Raw genomic sequence first — 13,477 nt, forward strand, 5'->3', positions numbered from 1 at the left:
TTACTCCTCCCTTCTGCAGCAGAACCAACGTGGTGCCACAAGATTGGCTTTGTTGCTGTTTTCTTGGCTAGGGGCACACTTACCTTTTTCTTGGTTTCTCAAAATGGATGAGACCTTTAAACTTAACTACTTTACAGCAGCTCATACAGTAAAAAGGGGACATGGCTTCACTGCCATGCCCCCCTTTTATTGCACAAAGCCATGCCCCCTTTTTACTACACGAGCTGCTGTAAAGCAGTTAAGTTTAAAGGTGAGACCTTCCGGTTGCGGCTATGCCGAAATAGGTCGCACGTTCGGCAGCACCCGCCGGGAACGGACTTTTGGGCTCTCCAGAGGGGCCCCAACGGCAATTGTTCGACGGCTTCCAGTGTGGGAAGGTGACAGCAAGATCCCCCAACATTATGTGGATTGGACCAGGAGTGGAGCGGTTAAAGAAGTGATCCTGGGGCAACGAAAAGTGCGAGGGAGGAAATGCAAGATGGCGGCGGGTGGAGACCAAGCAGCATGGGCGCAGTGGTCGCAGGAGCAGCAGGAGTTTCTTAAATGCCGCTTTGAGAAGCTGAAGACAGAAATGCTGGCGCCAATGAAGGCGGCGATTGAGCAACTTGTGGAGACCCAGAAGGCCCAAGGGGCGGCGATCCGGGAGGGGCGGTGATCCGGGAGGTGTGGCAAAAAGCCTCGGAGAACGAGGATGAGATCTTGGGCCTGGCGGTGAAGGCGGAGGCGCACGAGGCGCTGCACAAGAGGTGGGTGGATAAATTCTAGGACCTGGAGAATAGGTCGAGGAGGAAGAATCTTCGGATTCTGTGTCTCCCTGAAGGAGTGGAGGGGTCCGATGCCGGGCCATATATGAGCACCATGCTCAATTCGCTGATGGGTGCGGGAGCTTTCCCGAGGCCCCTGGGGCTGGATGGGGCTCATCGGGTCCTGGCAAGGAGACCCAAAGCCAACGAGCCGCCAAGGGCTGTAGTGGTGAGGTTCCACCGCTTTATGGACAGAGAGTGTGTCCTGAGATTGTCCAAAAAAGAGCGGAGCAGCAGGTGGGAGAACTCGGAGATCTGAATTTAGAACTGCAGTGCGGAGGTGGCTAAGACGAGGGCTAAGAAGAGGGCTGGTTTTAACTGGGCTAAGGCGGTGCTCCATTGGAAGGGGGTGAAGTTCGGGATGCTGCAGCCAGCGCGATTGTGGGTCACGTTCCAAGATCGGCACCATTATTTTGAAATGCTCGATGAGGCATGGAACTTTATACAAACTGAAAAGTTGGACTCAAATTGAGGGTTGGTCATGGGGGGATGTTTACTGTGTTTATTGCGTTTACATAGAATTTACACCGGCTCTTGGAAAGAGCACCCCACCCAAGGTCCACACCGCCACCCTATCCCCATAACCCAGTATCCCCACCCAACACCAAGGGCAATTTTGGGGACTGTTCTCTTGGTTTGAGTGCTGGGTGTGGACGGGTGAATGGATTTGATGTGGGGGCTGTGGGAGAGTGTGGGCGTCGGGGTTGGAGGGGCAGGGCCCCGCGGAGGAAGAGGGGGAGTGGAGGCGCGGGGATGGGGAGTTGGGGTAAGGCCGCAAAAAGGAGCTGTGCCAGATGGGGCGGGGCCGGCTCAGGAAAGCGCAGGCTTTTTCCCGCGGTTGGGAAGGATGGGGGTGGGGCTGGGGGGGGGGGCGGTGCTGGAGAGGAGCGCACACTGACTGCCAAGGGGTGGGGGGATTCTCTCACTGGAGGGTCGATGGAATGGCGGGAGTGGCCGGGGTCAGCAGGAGTCAGCTGACTTCCGGGAGTGACATGGGGGGGGAGCAAAATGGCCAGATGTGGATCTAGCGGGGGGAGAGGGGGGGGGGGGGGGAGAACAGGGTTGCTGCTGCATTGGCCAAAGGGGAGCTGGAAGTAGGAGAGGTAGTCGGGGCGGGGGTCCGCCGCCTGGGGGACTGGAGGGTGCGGGAGGCGCGGGCACGTGGCTGGCCTAGAAAAGGAGATGGCTAGTCGGCGGGGGTGGGCGTGGGGGGGGGGGGGGGGGGGGGGGGAGAGTAGCCCCCCAATCCGGCTAATAACTTGGAATGTGAGGGGATCTGAACGGGCCAGTCAAGAGGGTCTGGGTGTTCGCGCACTTAAAGGGACTGAAGGCAGACGTGGTTATGCTCCAGGAGACATATCTGAAGGTGGCAGATCAGGTTAGGCTGAGAAAGGGATGGGTAGGGCAGGTCTTTCATTCAGGGCTGGATGCGAAGAACAGAGTGGTTGCAATACTGGTGGGGAAGCGGGTGTTGTTTGAGGCAATGAATATTGTAACGGATAATGGAGGTCGATATATGATGGTGAGTGGTAGGTTGCAGGGGGTACGGGTGGTACTGGTGAACGTGTCCCGAATTGGGATGATGCCGGATTTATGAAACGCATGCTGGGTCGGATTCCGGATCTGGAGGTCGGAAGCTTGATAATGGCGGGGGGGACTTCAACACAGTGCTGGACCCAGCATTGGACCGCTCTAGGTCCAGGACGGGTTAGAGGCCGGCTGTGGCCAAGGTGCTCAGGGGGTTTATGGACCAGATGGTGGGAGTGGATCCATGGAGGTTTGTCAGGCCGCTGGCGAGGAAATTTTGTTTCTTTTCCCACGTCCATAGAGCCTACTCCCGGATAGATTTTTTCATTTTGAGTAGAGCGCTAATCCCGAAAGTGGAGGGAACGGAATATTCGGCCATAGCCATCTCGGACCACGCCCCGCATTGGGTGGAGCTGGAGTTGGGGGAGGAGAGGGACCAGCGCCCGCTGTGGCGCCTCGATGTGGGACTATTGGCGGATGAGGTGGTGTGCGGGCGGGTGCGGGGGTGCATTGAAAGGTATTGGGAGGCCAACGACAACGGGGAGGTGCAGGTGGGGGTAGTCTGGGAGGTGCTGAAGGCGGTGGTCAGGGGAGAGCTAATCTCCATTAGGGCCCACAGGGAGAAAGAGAGGGGAGGGAGAGGTTGGTGGGGGAGATTTTAAGGGTGGACAGGAGGTATGCAGAGGCCCCCGAGGAGGGGCTACTTAGGGAGCGACGGAACCTCCAGACGGAGTTCGACCTGTTGACCAAGGGGAAAGCAGAGGCACAGTGGAGGAAAGCGCAGGGGGCGACGTATGAGTATGGGGAGAAGGCGAGTCGGACGCTGGCACATCAGCTCCATAAGAGGGAGGCAGCGAGGGAGATTGGTGGAGTTAAGGATAGAGGGGGGGAATACGGTGCGGAGTGTGGTGAGAATAAATGAGGTATTTAGGGACTTCTATGGGGATCTGTACAGGTCTGAGCCCCCAGCGGGGGGAGGAGGGAATGCAACGATTCCTAGATCAGCTGAGGTTCCAGAGGGTAGAGGAGGTGGAGGTGGCTGGTTTGGGGGCGCCGATTGGGCTGGAGGAGCTGGCTAAAGGATTGGGGAGCATGCAGGCGGGGAAGGCCCTAGGGCCAGATGGGTTCCCGGTTGAATTCTACAGGAAATACGTGGACCTGCTGTGCCCGTTGCTAGTGAGGACTTTCAATAAGGCGAGGGAGGGGGGGACCTTGTCCCCGACAATGTCTAGGGCGCTGATTTCTTTGATCCTGAAGTGGGACAAGGGTCCACTGCAATGTGGGTCGTATAGACCGATCTCGCTCCTCAATGTTGATGCTACGTTGCTGGCAAAGGTGCTGGCTACGAGAATTGAGGACTGTGTCCCGGGGGTGATTCATGAGGACCAGACGGGATTTGTGAAGGGTAGGCAATTAAATACAAATGTGCGGAGGCTCCTCAATGTGATTACGATGCCCCCAGTGGAGGGGGAAGCAGAGGTAGTGGCAGCTATGGACGCGGAGAAGGCCTTTGACCGGGTGGAGTGGGAGTATCTTTGGGAAGTGTTGCGGAGGTTTGGGTTCGGGGAGGGGTTCATCAGCTGGGTCAGGCTGCTATATAGAGCCCCCGTGGCGAGTGTGGCTACGAATCGGCGGAGGTCGGAGTACTTTTGGCTTAACCGTGGGATGAGGCAGGGGTGCCCCCTGTCCCCTTGTTGTTTGCACTGGCAATTGAGCCTCTGGCCATGGCACTGAGGGAGTCCAGGAAATGGAGGGGAATGGTCCGGGGGGGGGAGAGGAACACCGGGTGTCGTTGTATGCTGCCGACCTGTTGCTGTATGTGGCAGATCCAGTGAAGACGATGGCGGAGATCATGCGGATCCTAAGGGAGTTTGGGGACTTTTCAGGGTATAAACTCAACGTAGAGAAGAATGAGCTCTTTGTGGTGCATTCAGGGCACCAGGGAAAGGGGATAGACGAGCTACCGCTGAAGAGGGTGGAAAGGAGCTTTCGGTACCTAGGGATCCAAGTAGCTAGGAGTTGGGGGGCTCTGCACAAGCTAAATTTGACCCAGTTGGTGGAGCAGATGGAGGAGGATTTTAAAAGATGGGATATGCTGCCACTCTCACTAGCGGGTAGGGTGCAGTCGGTCAAAATTACAGTCCTCCCGTGGTTTCTCTTTGTGTTCCAGTGCCTTCCCATTATGATCGCCAAGGCCTAGGGACGCTGGAGGAGAAGTTTGGGCTACCCCCGGGAAATGCTTTCAGTACATGCAAGTGAGGGCGTTTGTGAGGCGGCAGGTGAGGGAATTCTCGCTGCTCCCGGCACAGGGGATTCACAACAGGGTGATTTCGGGTGTATGTGTTAGAGAAGGCAAAGTTTCGGCGATTTACCAGGAGCTGAAGGAAGAGGAGGAGGCCTCGGTGGAGGAGCTAAATGGCAAGTGGGAGGAGTAGCTGGGGGAAGAGATAGATGAGGATCTGTGGGCTGATGCCCTGAGTAGGGTTAACTCATCCTCCTCTTGCGCCAGGCTCAGCCTAATACAGTTCAAAGTTACTCATAGAGTGCATATGACAGGGGCGAGGTTGAGTAGGTTCTTTGGGGTGGAGGATAGATGTGGGAGGTGCTCGGGAAGCCCGGCAAATCACGTCCATATGTTCTGGTCGTGCCCGGCACTGGATGGGTTTTTGAGGGATTTTGCGAGGACTTTGTCCAAGGTGGTGAAAGCCCGGGTCAAGCCGAGCTGGGGGTTGGCATTATTTCGGGTAACGGATGAGCCAGGAGAGCAGGAGGCGAAAGAGGCCGGTATTCTGGCCTTTGCATCCCTGGTAGCCCGGCGGAGGATTTTGTCACGGTGGAAAGATGCGAAGCCCCCTAGTGTGGAAGCTTGGGTCAATGACATGGCAGTGTTCATCAAGCTGGGGAGGATAAAGTTTGCCTTGCGAGGGTCTGTGCAGGGGTTCCTCAGGCGGTTGCAACCATTCCTAGATTATCTCGCTGAGCGTTAGGAGGAGGTCAGCAGCAACAGCAGCGCAGGGGCGGGGGGAGGGAGGGGGGTGTTTTGGGGGGACGTTTGGGTGGGGGGGGTTCCCTATTGGTGCCTTTAAATGTCATATGGGGGGTTATTGTATATGGGGGAAATCCAATGTATAATTTTTGTATAAGTTTTGATTGTTGTGTTCTTGCTTCTTTCTTTTTGTTGGGGGGGGGGGGCTTGTTGGAAATCTGTTGAAAATTTTGAATAAATATATATTTTTTAAAAAAGTATAAAGGTCCCAGCCACTTTGAGAAACCAAGAAGAAGGTAGGTGAGTGAGGGGTTTAGCAGGGGATTTCCAGGGGTGAGGTGAAGGTGGACAGAGGGTGGGGGATATACTGGAGGGGGGTGGGGAGAGGGGGGGGGGGAAAGAGAGGAAGTGTTGGTGTTGGGGGGGAGATAATGGGGTAGGGGCTGGCAGGGGCGATAGCTAGTGGACTGTCAGTAATATTAATATAGTCAACCAGGAGTTAGAAGTGATTTTAATCCTAACTTTTCCTGGGTAACCATTTTGCGAAGACAGTCAGATCCATCCGAAGTCACCAATTTAAATCAGAGTTTTGGAAGGTTCCTTGTGCAAGGTAATTGCCCATCAGAATTTTAAACTTCCTGGAAAATTGCTGTGCATTTCTTGCGTGGGGACCTCTGGGGAACCTCTTCTGGGGTGCATCTGCCAGGGGACCTCAAGGGATCCTCTTCTGGGGCACATCCGCCGTTCGATCCCCTGGGGAATAGAGGATCTGGGCCATCAAATAATTAGATAGTTACAGTAGGCAATCTACCATTTAATTCCAGGGTTGAACAAAGAAGCAAAAGCTTGAAATTTAAGGACCAAGTTAATCTTCCCTAAATAACTGTTTAAATATACAATCCCTTTCTTTGTTTCAACCATATCAACATATTGGTTGACTTTGTTGCTTCTCGAGACTTAAAACTGCCTCCTCCCGTGGGGTTTGGCAAATACCCCACATTTTAACTAGAAGATTATCTTTTTATATCCCAGCAACAGGACTTCCCAAAAACCTGTGGAAATTCTACCCGACTGCTCTCACAAAGTCAAACAAGAAAGGTCAGTCAACTACAAAATCAACCGCACTGTGTTTACATTTGATTTAACACTCTCTTAAGCTTGTAATCCATAAATCCAGCATTGTATTTAAACAGGGTGGAATTTCTTGTATATCCGCACCCACAGAAGCATACAATCAGGAAGCAAATGATTGAGGAAACTCAAGCGCACGTGTGCACACATTTACGGTCTGCCTGAATTTCTTTGCTCTTTCATGCTTGTCTATTGGTTTTTCTGTTTAGCACATTCCAGTTCATCATAATGGTGCTGCTCTCACACCAAGGTTTCTTAATTTTACACCCACTTTAAAACAGCATAAATAAAGCCCATAGTTTTAAGCACAACAGTATACACATGAGTTTATTTGAGCATCCTGACTGAGAACTCCACTGTGTTTTCTGTTTCATTGAATGTATCTTTTCTGCATCAGTACGAGTTACATTTAAAACTGAAAACAGCATGTTCTTAAAGGAGGGAGGAAAAATTGACCAACCCATATCGGGCTGGCTCTGCCACATGTTCCCGTATTTGTACACTTCTCCCCGGACCCTGGGCACCCAGTCGAGATGGCTATCCGGCCAGCAGACACGTAATACACAACCCATAAAAATGCATTTTATCTGTAAAGAGTTTCTAGCAACACTGTAATTAGATACCTTCCTATGCAAATGTCCTTTGTTCTTGGCGGATGGAGTTGTGAAGAATGAGAAAGTCTGTGTCTTAAAAACCAAACTGGGGATAATTGCTGAACTGTGTCTTTGGGGTCAAGAACTCTGATAGTTTCCACATACACATCATTTGGTGACTAGCATCAAGGTAGTTGCCAAGTCCTCACAAGTTAATTCTGGGTTTTGCTGTTATTCGCTGTAGAAAATAAATTGCTTTCTTAATCAATGAAGACACGCGGCACAACAGATTGGAGCCTCCAGGCCACAAATTTGTGGCCTCAGCCACTCTCTAGTGAGGATCTGTTTAATGGATATTCAATACCTACATTTGTAGGGAAAAATATCACTGAGATGCTTTCCCTTGCCTCCTGAAAAATTACTCTGATACTTCTTTCCTGGGAATTGGAGTGAATTACCTGGCTGCTGACAGGCAATGCTTAGCCTGGACAGATGAAGTAGACGATGGGAAAGAGGTTGGGAGATCTTATTCTCACGACTACAATTAATAATACAGATACAGACAAAAATAATTCTCCTGCAGGTAACATTTTTTAAAAATGCCTCGGGTATAGTCAGAGAATCGAGAATCAAAGACCCAGCAAATTCACCAGTGGGTGCAAAGTCTGCACAGATTGGGTGCAGGCCATCCCGATACTGAAATGGTTTCCTCTGCGTGCAGATCTTCCCCTGAAATAAACACGCTGCATCTGGTTTTAGGATGAAGGATGAGGGGTAGGGGACCAATCCACTCAGAGAATGCAGTTAGTCATTTAAATATTATAATGTGGTTCTGCACCTTCATTTTAACAAAATTTCTATTTCTAACCTCAGGTTGACTGAATTTCCCAGGCCTCGGGAATCCTGGTAGGTGAAAGGAGGCAGTAAGGTCTGCAAATGCTAATTATCTGTAGTGTTATGTCAGGTTAGCCAACAAGGCCAGAGCAGCAGCAGTGGAATCACGGTCATATTTATCTACTATCTTACACACCACCGTTTATCATACTTTTTTGAAATTTTGTATCTCAACTGGAGAATCTACACAATTAATGCTCTGTCATACATATTAATAGTCAGTTCGTTATGAAGCACACTAGTAGGTTGTAGCCAAATCTTGCTATATTATTAGCTCTCAACTTTGTAAATATCGTTTGCTCGGTGTTCCAGTGAAGCATATATTCTTAAACTTGCACCATTCATGTATTAATTCCCATTTCCTTGCTGCAACCGTTCACTACATGGCACCAAGTCATTTGGTGGCACAGTGTAATGAGCATGTCTTCAAAATTGAGAAGTTACCCTGGCTGGGAAGCAGTACTAACAGTTGAATTATATATATGAATAACTAGCAGTGAGAGAGAGGATAGTTCACGCCAAAAACTCTGAAAATTAACAGTGCCTTTTTAGTTCAAAATTATTAATTTTACCTGTAATCTTAATTGCAATTGTTTTCATTATTCAGAAGGAAGAAAGAAACATGATCTCCTCTTACCCGTGTGTGTGTTCTAATATGCATCTTCAATCCATCATTCTTGCTGAAAGCTTTGTCACAGTAGGGACACTGGTAGGGGCGCTCACCTGCAAACAAGACAGATAACCATCAGTAAAGCAGAGAACAGAGCACAGAATGACAGAAAAGAAGTGAGCTGCTGCCTCATGGCACATCAAGGGAGCACAGCATGGCCAGATGAACACTTTCTCCTCTAGTTTTCACTTTCTTTTGGATCAAACAGGGAGATCAGAGCTTTGGATAAACTGTGCATAAAGAAAGGTTTCCCTCAGTCACTTGAAGGCTGGATCAAAGTTCCACTCTGAACTGTTTGATCTTTGCTAACAAGGTACATGGCCACACATAGATCTTTTATTTCTAAAAAGCATATATGGCAACAGTGACCTAATGAATGTACAGACCATTTCTGTTGTCATATATTTAAGATTAATTGCCAGTCAAAATGAACTCCCAAATTAGATATCAAAGTAAAATTTTACTTTGATACAAGTTAACATCCCATTTTAATATTTTCAAAAGCAAAGTTTAAAAGTCACTAAACTTCAAAAGTAAAATACTTGTACATAATATACAATAAATAGCAAAATTAATAAAGCTTCCCTGGGGGTGGCACGGTGGTGCAGTGATTAGCACTGCTGCCTCACGGCGCCGAGGACCCAGGTTTGAACCTGGCCTCAGGTCACTGTCTATGTGGAGTTTGCACATTCTCCCCGTGTCTGCGTGGGTCTCACCTCCACAACCCAAGGTGTGCAGGGTAGGTGGATTTGCCATGCTAAATTGCCCTTTAATTGGGAAAACAAAAATAATTAAAAATAAATAAAATAAAGCTTCCCTGAACCCTCATTTTCTTTCCTCGAAGGCTTCTTGGGTGGGGTTCTCCAGTCCCCTAGCCATGTGTTTCTTGGCCAGACAGCGTTTGCTGGCAGCTGGAATCTAATGGGATTTCCCATTGAAACCATCCCACGTCACCAGGAAATGAGCTGGCCGGGTGGCGCTGCCAGTGGGAAAAGTGATCCCAATGACCAGAGAATTCCAGCCTCATTGTATCACCAATGCCATTTAACTGAATGCCTGATATACAAATATTTCTTTGCAAGTAATAGCAATCAGTCTCCAAACATAAATTGTGTATCTTTTATGTTCGTTCCTGACAATGAACTTGAGCGGTTTGTTCTTATTCTGTGTTCACTTCGGTTACGCTGATCACACGTTATGCTACAGTTAAACACTGGGGTGGCACGGTAGCACAGTGGTTAGCATTGTTGCTTCACAGCGCCAGGTACCTGGGTTCGATTCCCATCTCGGGTCACTCCCTGTGCGGGGTCTGCACGTTCTCCCCGTGTCTGCGTGGGTTTCCTCCGGGCCCTCTAGTTCCCTCCCACAGTCCAAAGATGTGTGGGTTAGGTGGATTGGTCATGCTAAATTGCCCTGTAGTGTCCAAAGGTTAGGTGGGCTTGCTGTGTTACGGGGATAGGGTGGAGGTATGGATTGAATTGGATTGGATTTGTTTATTGTCACGTGTACCGAGGTACAGTGAAAAGGCTTAGGTACGATGCTCTTTCAAGGTCCGGTGTAGATTTGATGGGCTCAAAGGACTCCTTCGGCACTGTAAATTCTATGATTCTATGTCTGAGTACCCAGTCAGTTTCTGAAACGATTTATTTCAGTAAAACTGGCTCCAAACTTCAATATCAGATGGTTTAGATGGTTTCAAATGTTTTTCCATCACTTTTAAAAAGGCTCAAAATATTCTGGAACAGAATACTCTTTATAATATTCAATGTATGGTTCTGATAATCGAGTGATATATTGTGAACATTATTTACTCATCCAAATGCCAGCTGCATTTAATCAGAAACTTGAAATATCAAATTTGGCCAGTTGGGAAATATTTAACTTTCGTATTTTAATACTGTTCGGCCCTGAAATGGTGACCCATGTGAAGCTACAAACAGTGATGAGAACATTAAAACATAGCAAAAGAACAGACACCTATGGCGGAATTTTCCGAAGATTTCAGGTTCAGACTGAAAATCGGTGTGTATCTCGCCAGAAACCCAGCCGAATTTTCTCTGCCGATTCTCTGGCACTTTGTGCACAGAAAATGTGGGGCTGTGGTTTGTGCTGTCATTCTGGCAGGGTGGGGTTTGATGGAGCTGGCAATGGAGGTTCCACAGAGATTGGGTAGTCATCTTTACAGGGCGCCCTATGTGCATCATTTGTGGCCTATCGCGAGATTTGGTGGCCATTTGCATCCACGGCTAGCACAGCTACTAAACCATGGGCGTACAGAAAATGCGTCAATGTATATCCACAAATCTAGAGTCCCACATTTATAACATATTTTCATTGCCTGTCTGTACCTGTATAATTGCCTGTGATAATGGAATAGCTTTTTTAAAGATAAATGATTATTTCAAATAAATCCATTATTATTTCTGGCTTCAACAAGCCCTAAATAAATGTAAATTGGGTGTTACTAATGTAAAGCGCCTTTATAGTTCAATCTTTTAAGAGTCTCTAGTTATCCCTGCTTTTACCACACCTAAAACAATAAGGAGCAAGGTAACTGAAGTTAATGGCATATGATAAAACATTTATTCATATGTCTGTTATCACACAAATTTTGTTTATGTACATTGCAGGGAGATAAGTTATCATATCAAATTCCATTTAGTATATACAATAAAGACATGGTTGCTTCAAGGTAATATATCAAATAAAATAAGCAGCATGACTGAAAGTCATCTGCTCAAATCTTACTTTGTTCTCTACCTTTGATAAGAAAGCCAAGTAGTTAAAAAATGCATATAGTGAAGGAATTAAGAATGACATGAAAATCACAAAAGTCAAGAGAGAGAGGGAGAGAAAGAGAGAGGGAGGGCCAGAGCAAGGGATAGATAGAATTAGTCAAACAAAAATGTGATTAGTGGACCTGTGTTGTTCTGATTATTGTTTGATGTGTTCAGTTCTTGAGGTGATAGAAAGAGGAAGTTTTTTTCTGCCATGGGAGACGAAGAAAAAAAATATATCAATGATTGTACATAGAAAGTCAAAATTAACGACTTCCGGTGACGGCAGGCGGGAGGCAGCCGCACATTGGAGGGCTCCCGTTCGGGAACGGCATTTTCGCGGAGTAACGCCCGGTCCTAGGGCCAGCGATGGCAGTAAAAGTCGGGGGATAGCGCAAGGAGAAGAAGGATGTCGAAAATCACCAAAAAAACGGCCGGGAAAAAAGCGGCTGAAAGTCCGTTGGAGAGGGGAAAGGTCACCGCGGGGTCAACAAAGAAAATGGAGGCTGGAGCATCAGGGGAGGCCGCAGTGCCTACGGCTGAAGAACTAACTAAGGTGATGGCTGTGGAATTCCAAAAGCAGTTGGCGCAGATTGAGAAATGTATGGAGACGGTGAGGAAGGAGATGAGGGAGGTTTTGAATGTGCTGGTGGAGGAGGCGGTTTCCCTGGTGAAGACGGCGGTGGCGAGCGCAGTGGCGGAGGTGCGAGAGCAAGGGGAGGCGCTGAAGGAAGTGGAGGAGACGGTATTGCAGCACGGTGATCAACTTGCCTCGATGGGGAAGGAGATGTGGAAGGTGATGGACACGAACAAAAATCTGAGAGGGAAAATGGAAGATCTGGAAAACAGATCCAGGCGACAGAATTTGAGGGCCGTGGGGCTGCCCGAAGGAGTTGAAGGACCGAAGTCGACTGAGTATTTTGCAGCGATGCTGGCAAAACTATTGGGGGAGGGGAAGGACCCATCCCGATATGAACTGGATCGGGCTCATCGGTCGTGGAGGCCTGTACCAAAGGTGAGTGAGCCGCCAAGGGCAGTGACTCTGTGCTTCCGTAGGTAGTGTGAAGGAGAAGGTCCTGAGCTGGGCCAAACAGAAACGGGTGGTGCAGTGGGCTGGAGCTGGTATACGTGTATACCAGGAATTTACGGTGGAGCTGGCGAAGAGGCGAGCTACCTTCAACCGGGTGAAGAGGACACTGTACATTGGCAAGGTGCAGTGCGGCATTGTATATCCAGTGAAGCTGAGGGAGACTTACAAGCTCAGGGACTTTTATTTTGGAACAGCGGAAGCAGCGGAGGAGTTTGCGAAGGCAGAAGGACTGTGGCAGAACTGACAAATTGAGGAATGGTCATGTGCCGATGTAACCTCATGACTGTATTTTCTTCTTTTTGTTTGTATCACTGCGCGCGGGTGTAGAGGCTAAAGGAGCCAATGTTGCATATATATGGACAAGGGAAGGGACGGGACTTTCACTCGAAAGGAGGGCTCTTTGGGGTGTAGGCGGATATGCGGGGTTTGTGTGCTAAAAGGGGACCTTTGGGTTTTCCTAGGGCCGGGCAAGGGAGAAAGGGACCCGGGCGGGGGCCTCCACGCTGGCTGGTTTAAGCCGGCCAGTGAACAGGAGTGAGTCGGGGGGAGGGGCTGCGGCCATTGGAGCCTGACAGAACGGGGTCTGAGTGGTCTAGCCGGGGTAGAAAGTTGGGGGGAGGGAACCGAGGTTGGGAGAGGGAACCGAGGTTGGGAGGAGGAGTTTTACAAGAGGCATTGGACGGGAGGAGCTGGAGACTTTGGGGGGTGGGGGGTACAACTTTGGGGTATCATGTACGGTACTCTCTTAGAGGCTGGATGGCGTTGGTTGGGGGTGGGGGGGTGGGTGGAGTGGTTGAGAGCCGTGTAGATTAAGGGTGACTACGGGTAATCCCTGATTCCTTTTTCTCATTTGTTTATGTAAACAGGTGGGTTGAGGTTTGGGGGTTGGTGGGAGGATGGGATCGTTGTTATTATGGGGATTGACATATCTTGTTGATTATTGTTGATGGGTGTAAATGTGGGAGAAAACGTGAAAAAGGAGAATAAAATTTTTTTTTTTTTTTAA

The 13,477-nt window shown here is 49.1% G+C and overlaps 1 protein-coding gene across 4 annotated transcripts in view; it reads right to left on the bottom strand.

Moving 5' to 3' along the window:
• prdm5 (PR domain containing 5) overlaps positions 1-13,477 on the bottom strand; it is a 581,469-nt gene that overhangs the window by 87,768 nt on the left and 480,224 nt on the right. For all 4 annotated transcript variants that reach the window (XM_072496197.1, XM_072496195.1, XM_072496194.1 and 1 more), the window contains one exon: positions 8,572-8,657. In XM_072496197.1, the coding sequence (XP_072352298.1) occupies positions 8,572-8,657 (86 nt within the window). The remainder of the gene's footprint in view (positions 1-8,571; positions 8,658-13,477) is intronic.

Source organism: Scyliorhinus torazame, chromosome 3 (genome assembly GCF_047496885.1).
Source record: "Scyliorhinus torazame isolate Kashiwa2021f chromosome 3, sScyTor2.1, whole genome shotgun sequence".
Classification (NCBI taxonomy): Eukaryota; Metazoa; Chordata; class Chondrichthyes; order Carcharhiniformes; family Scyliorhinidae; genus Scyliorhinus; species Scyliorhinus torazame.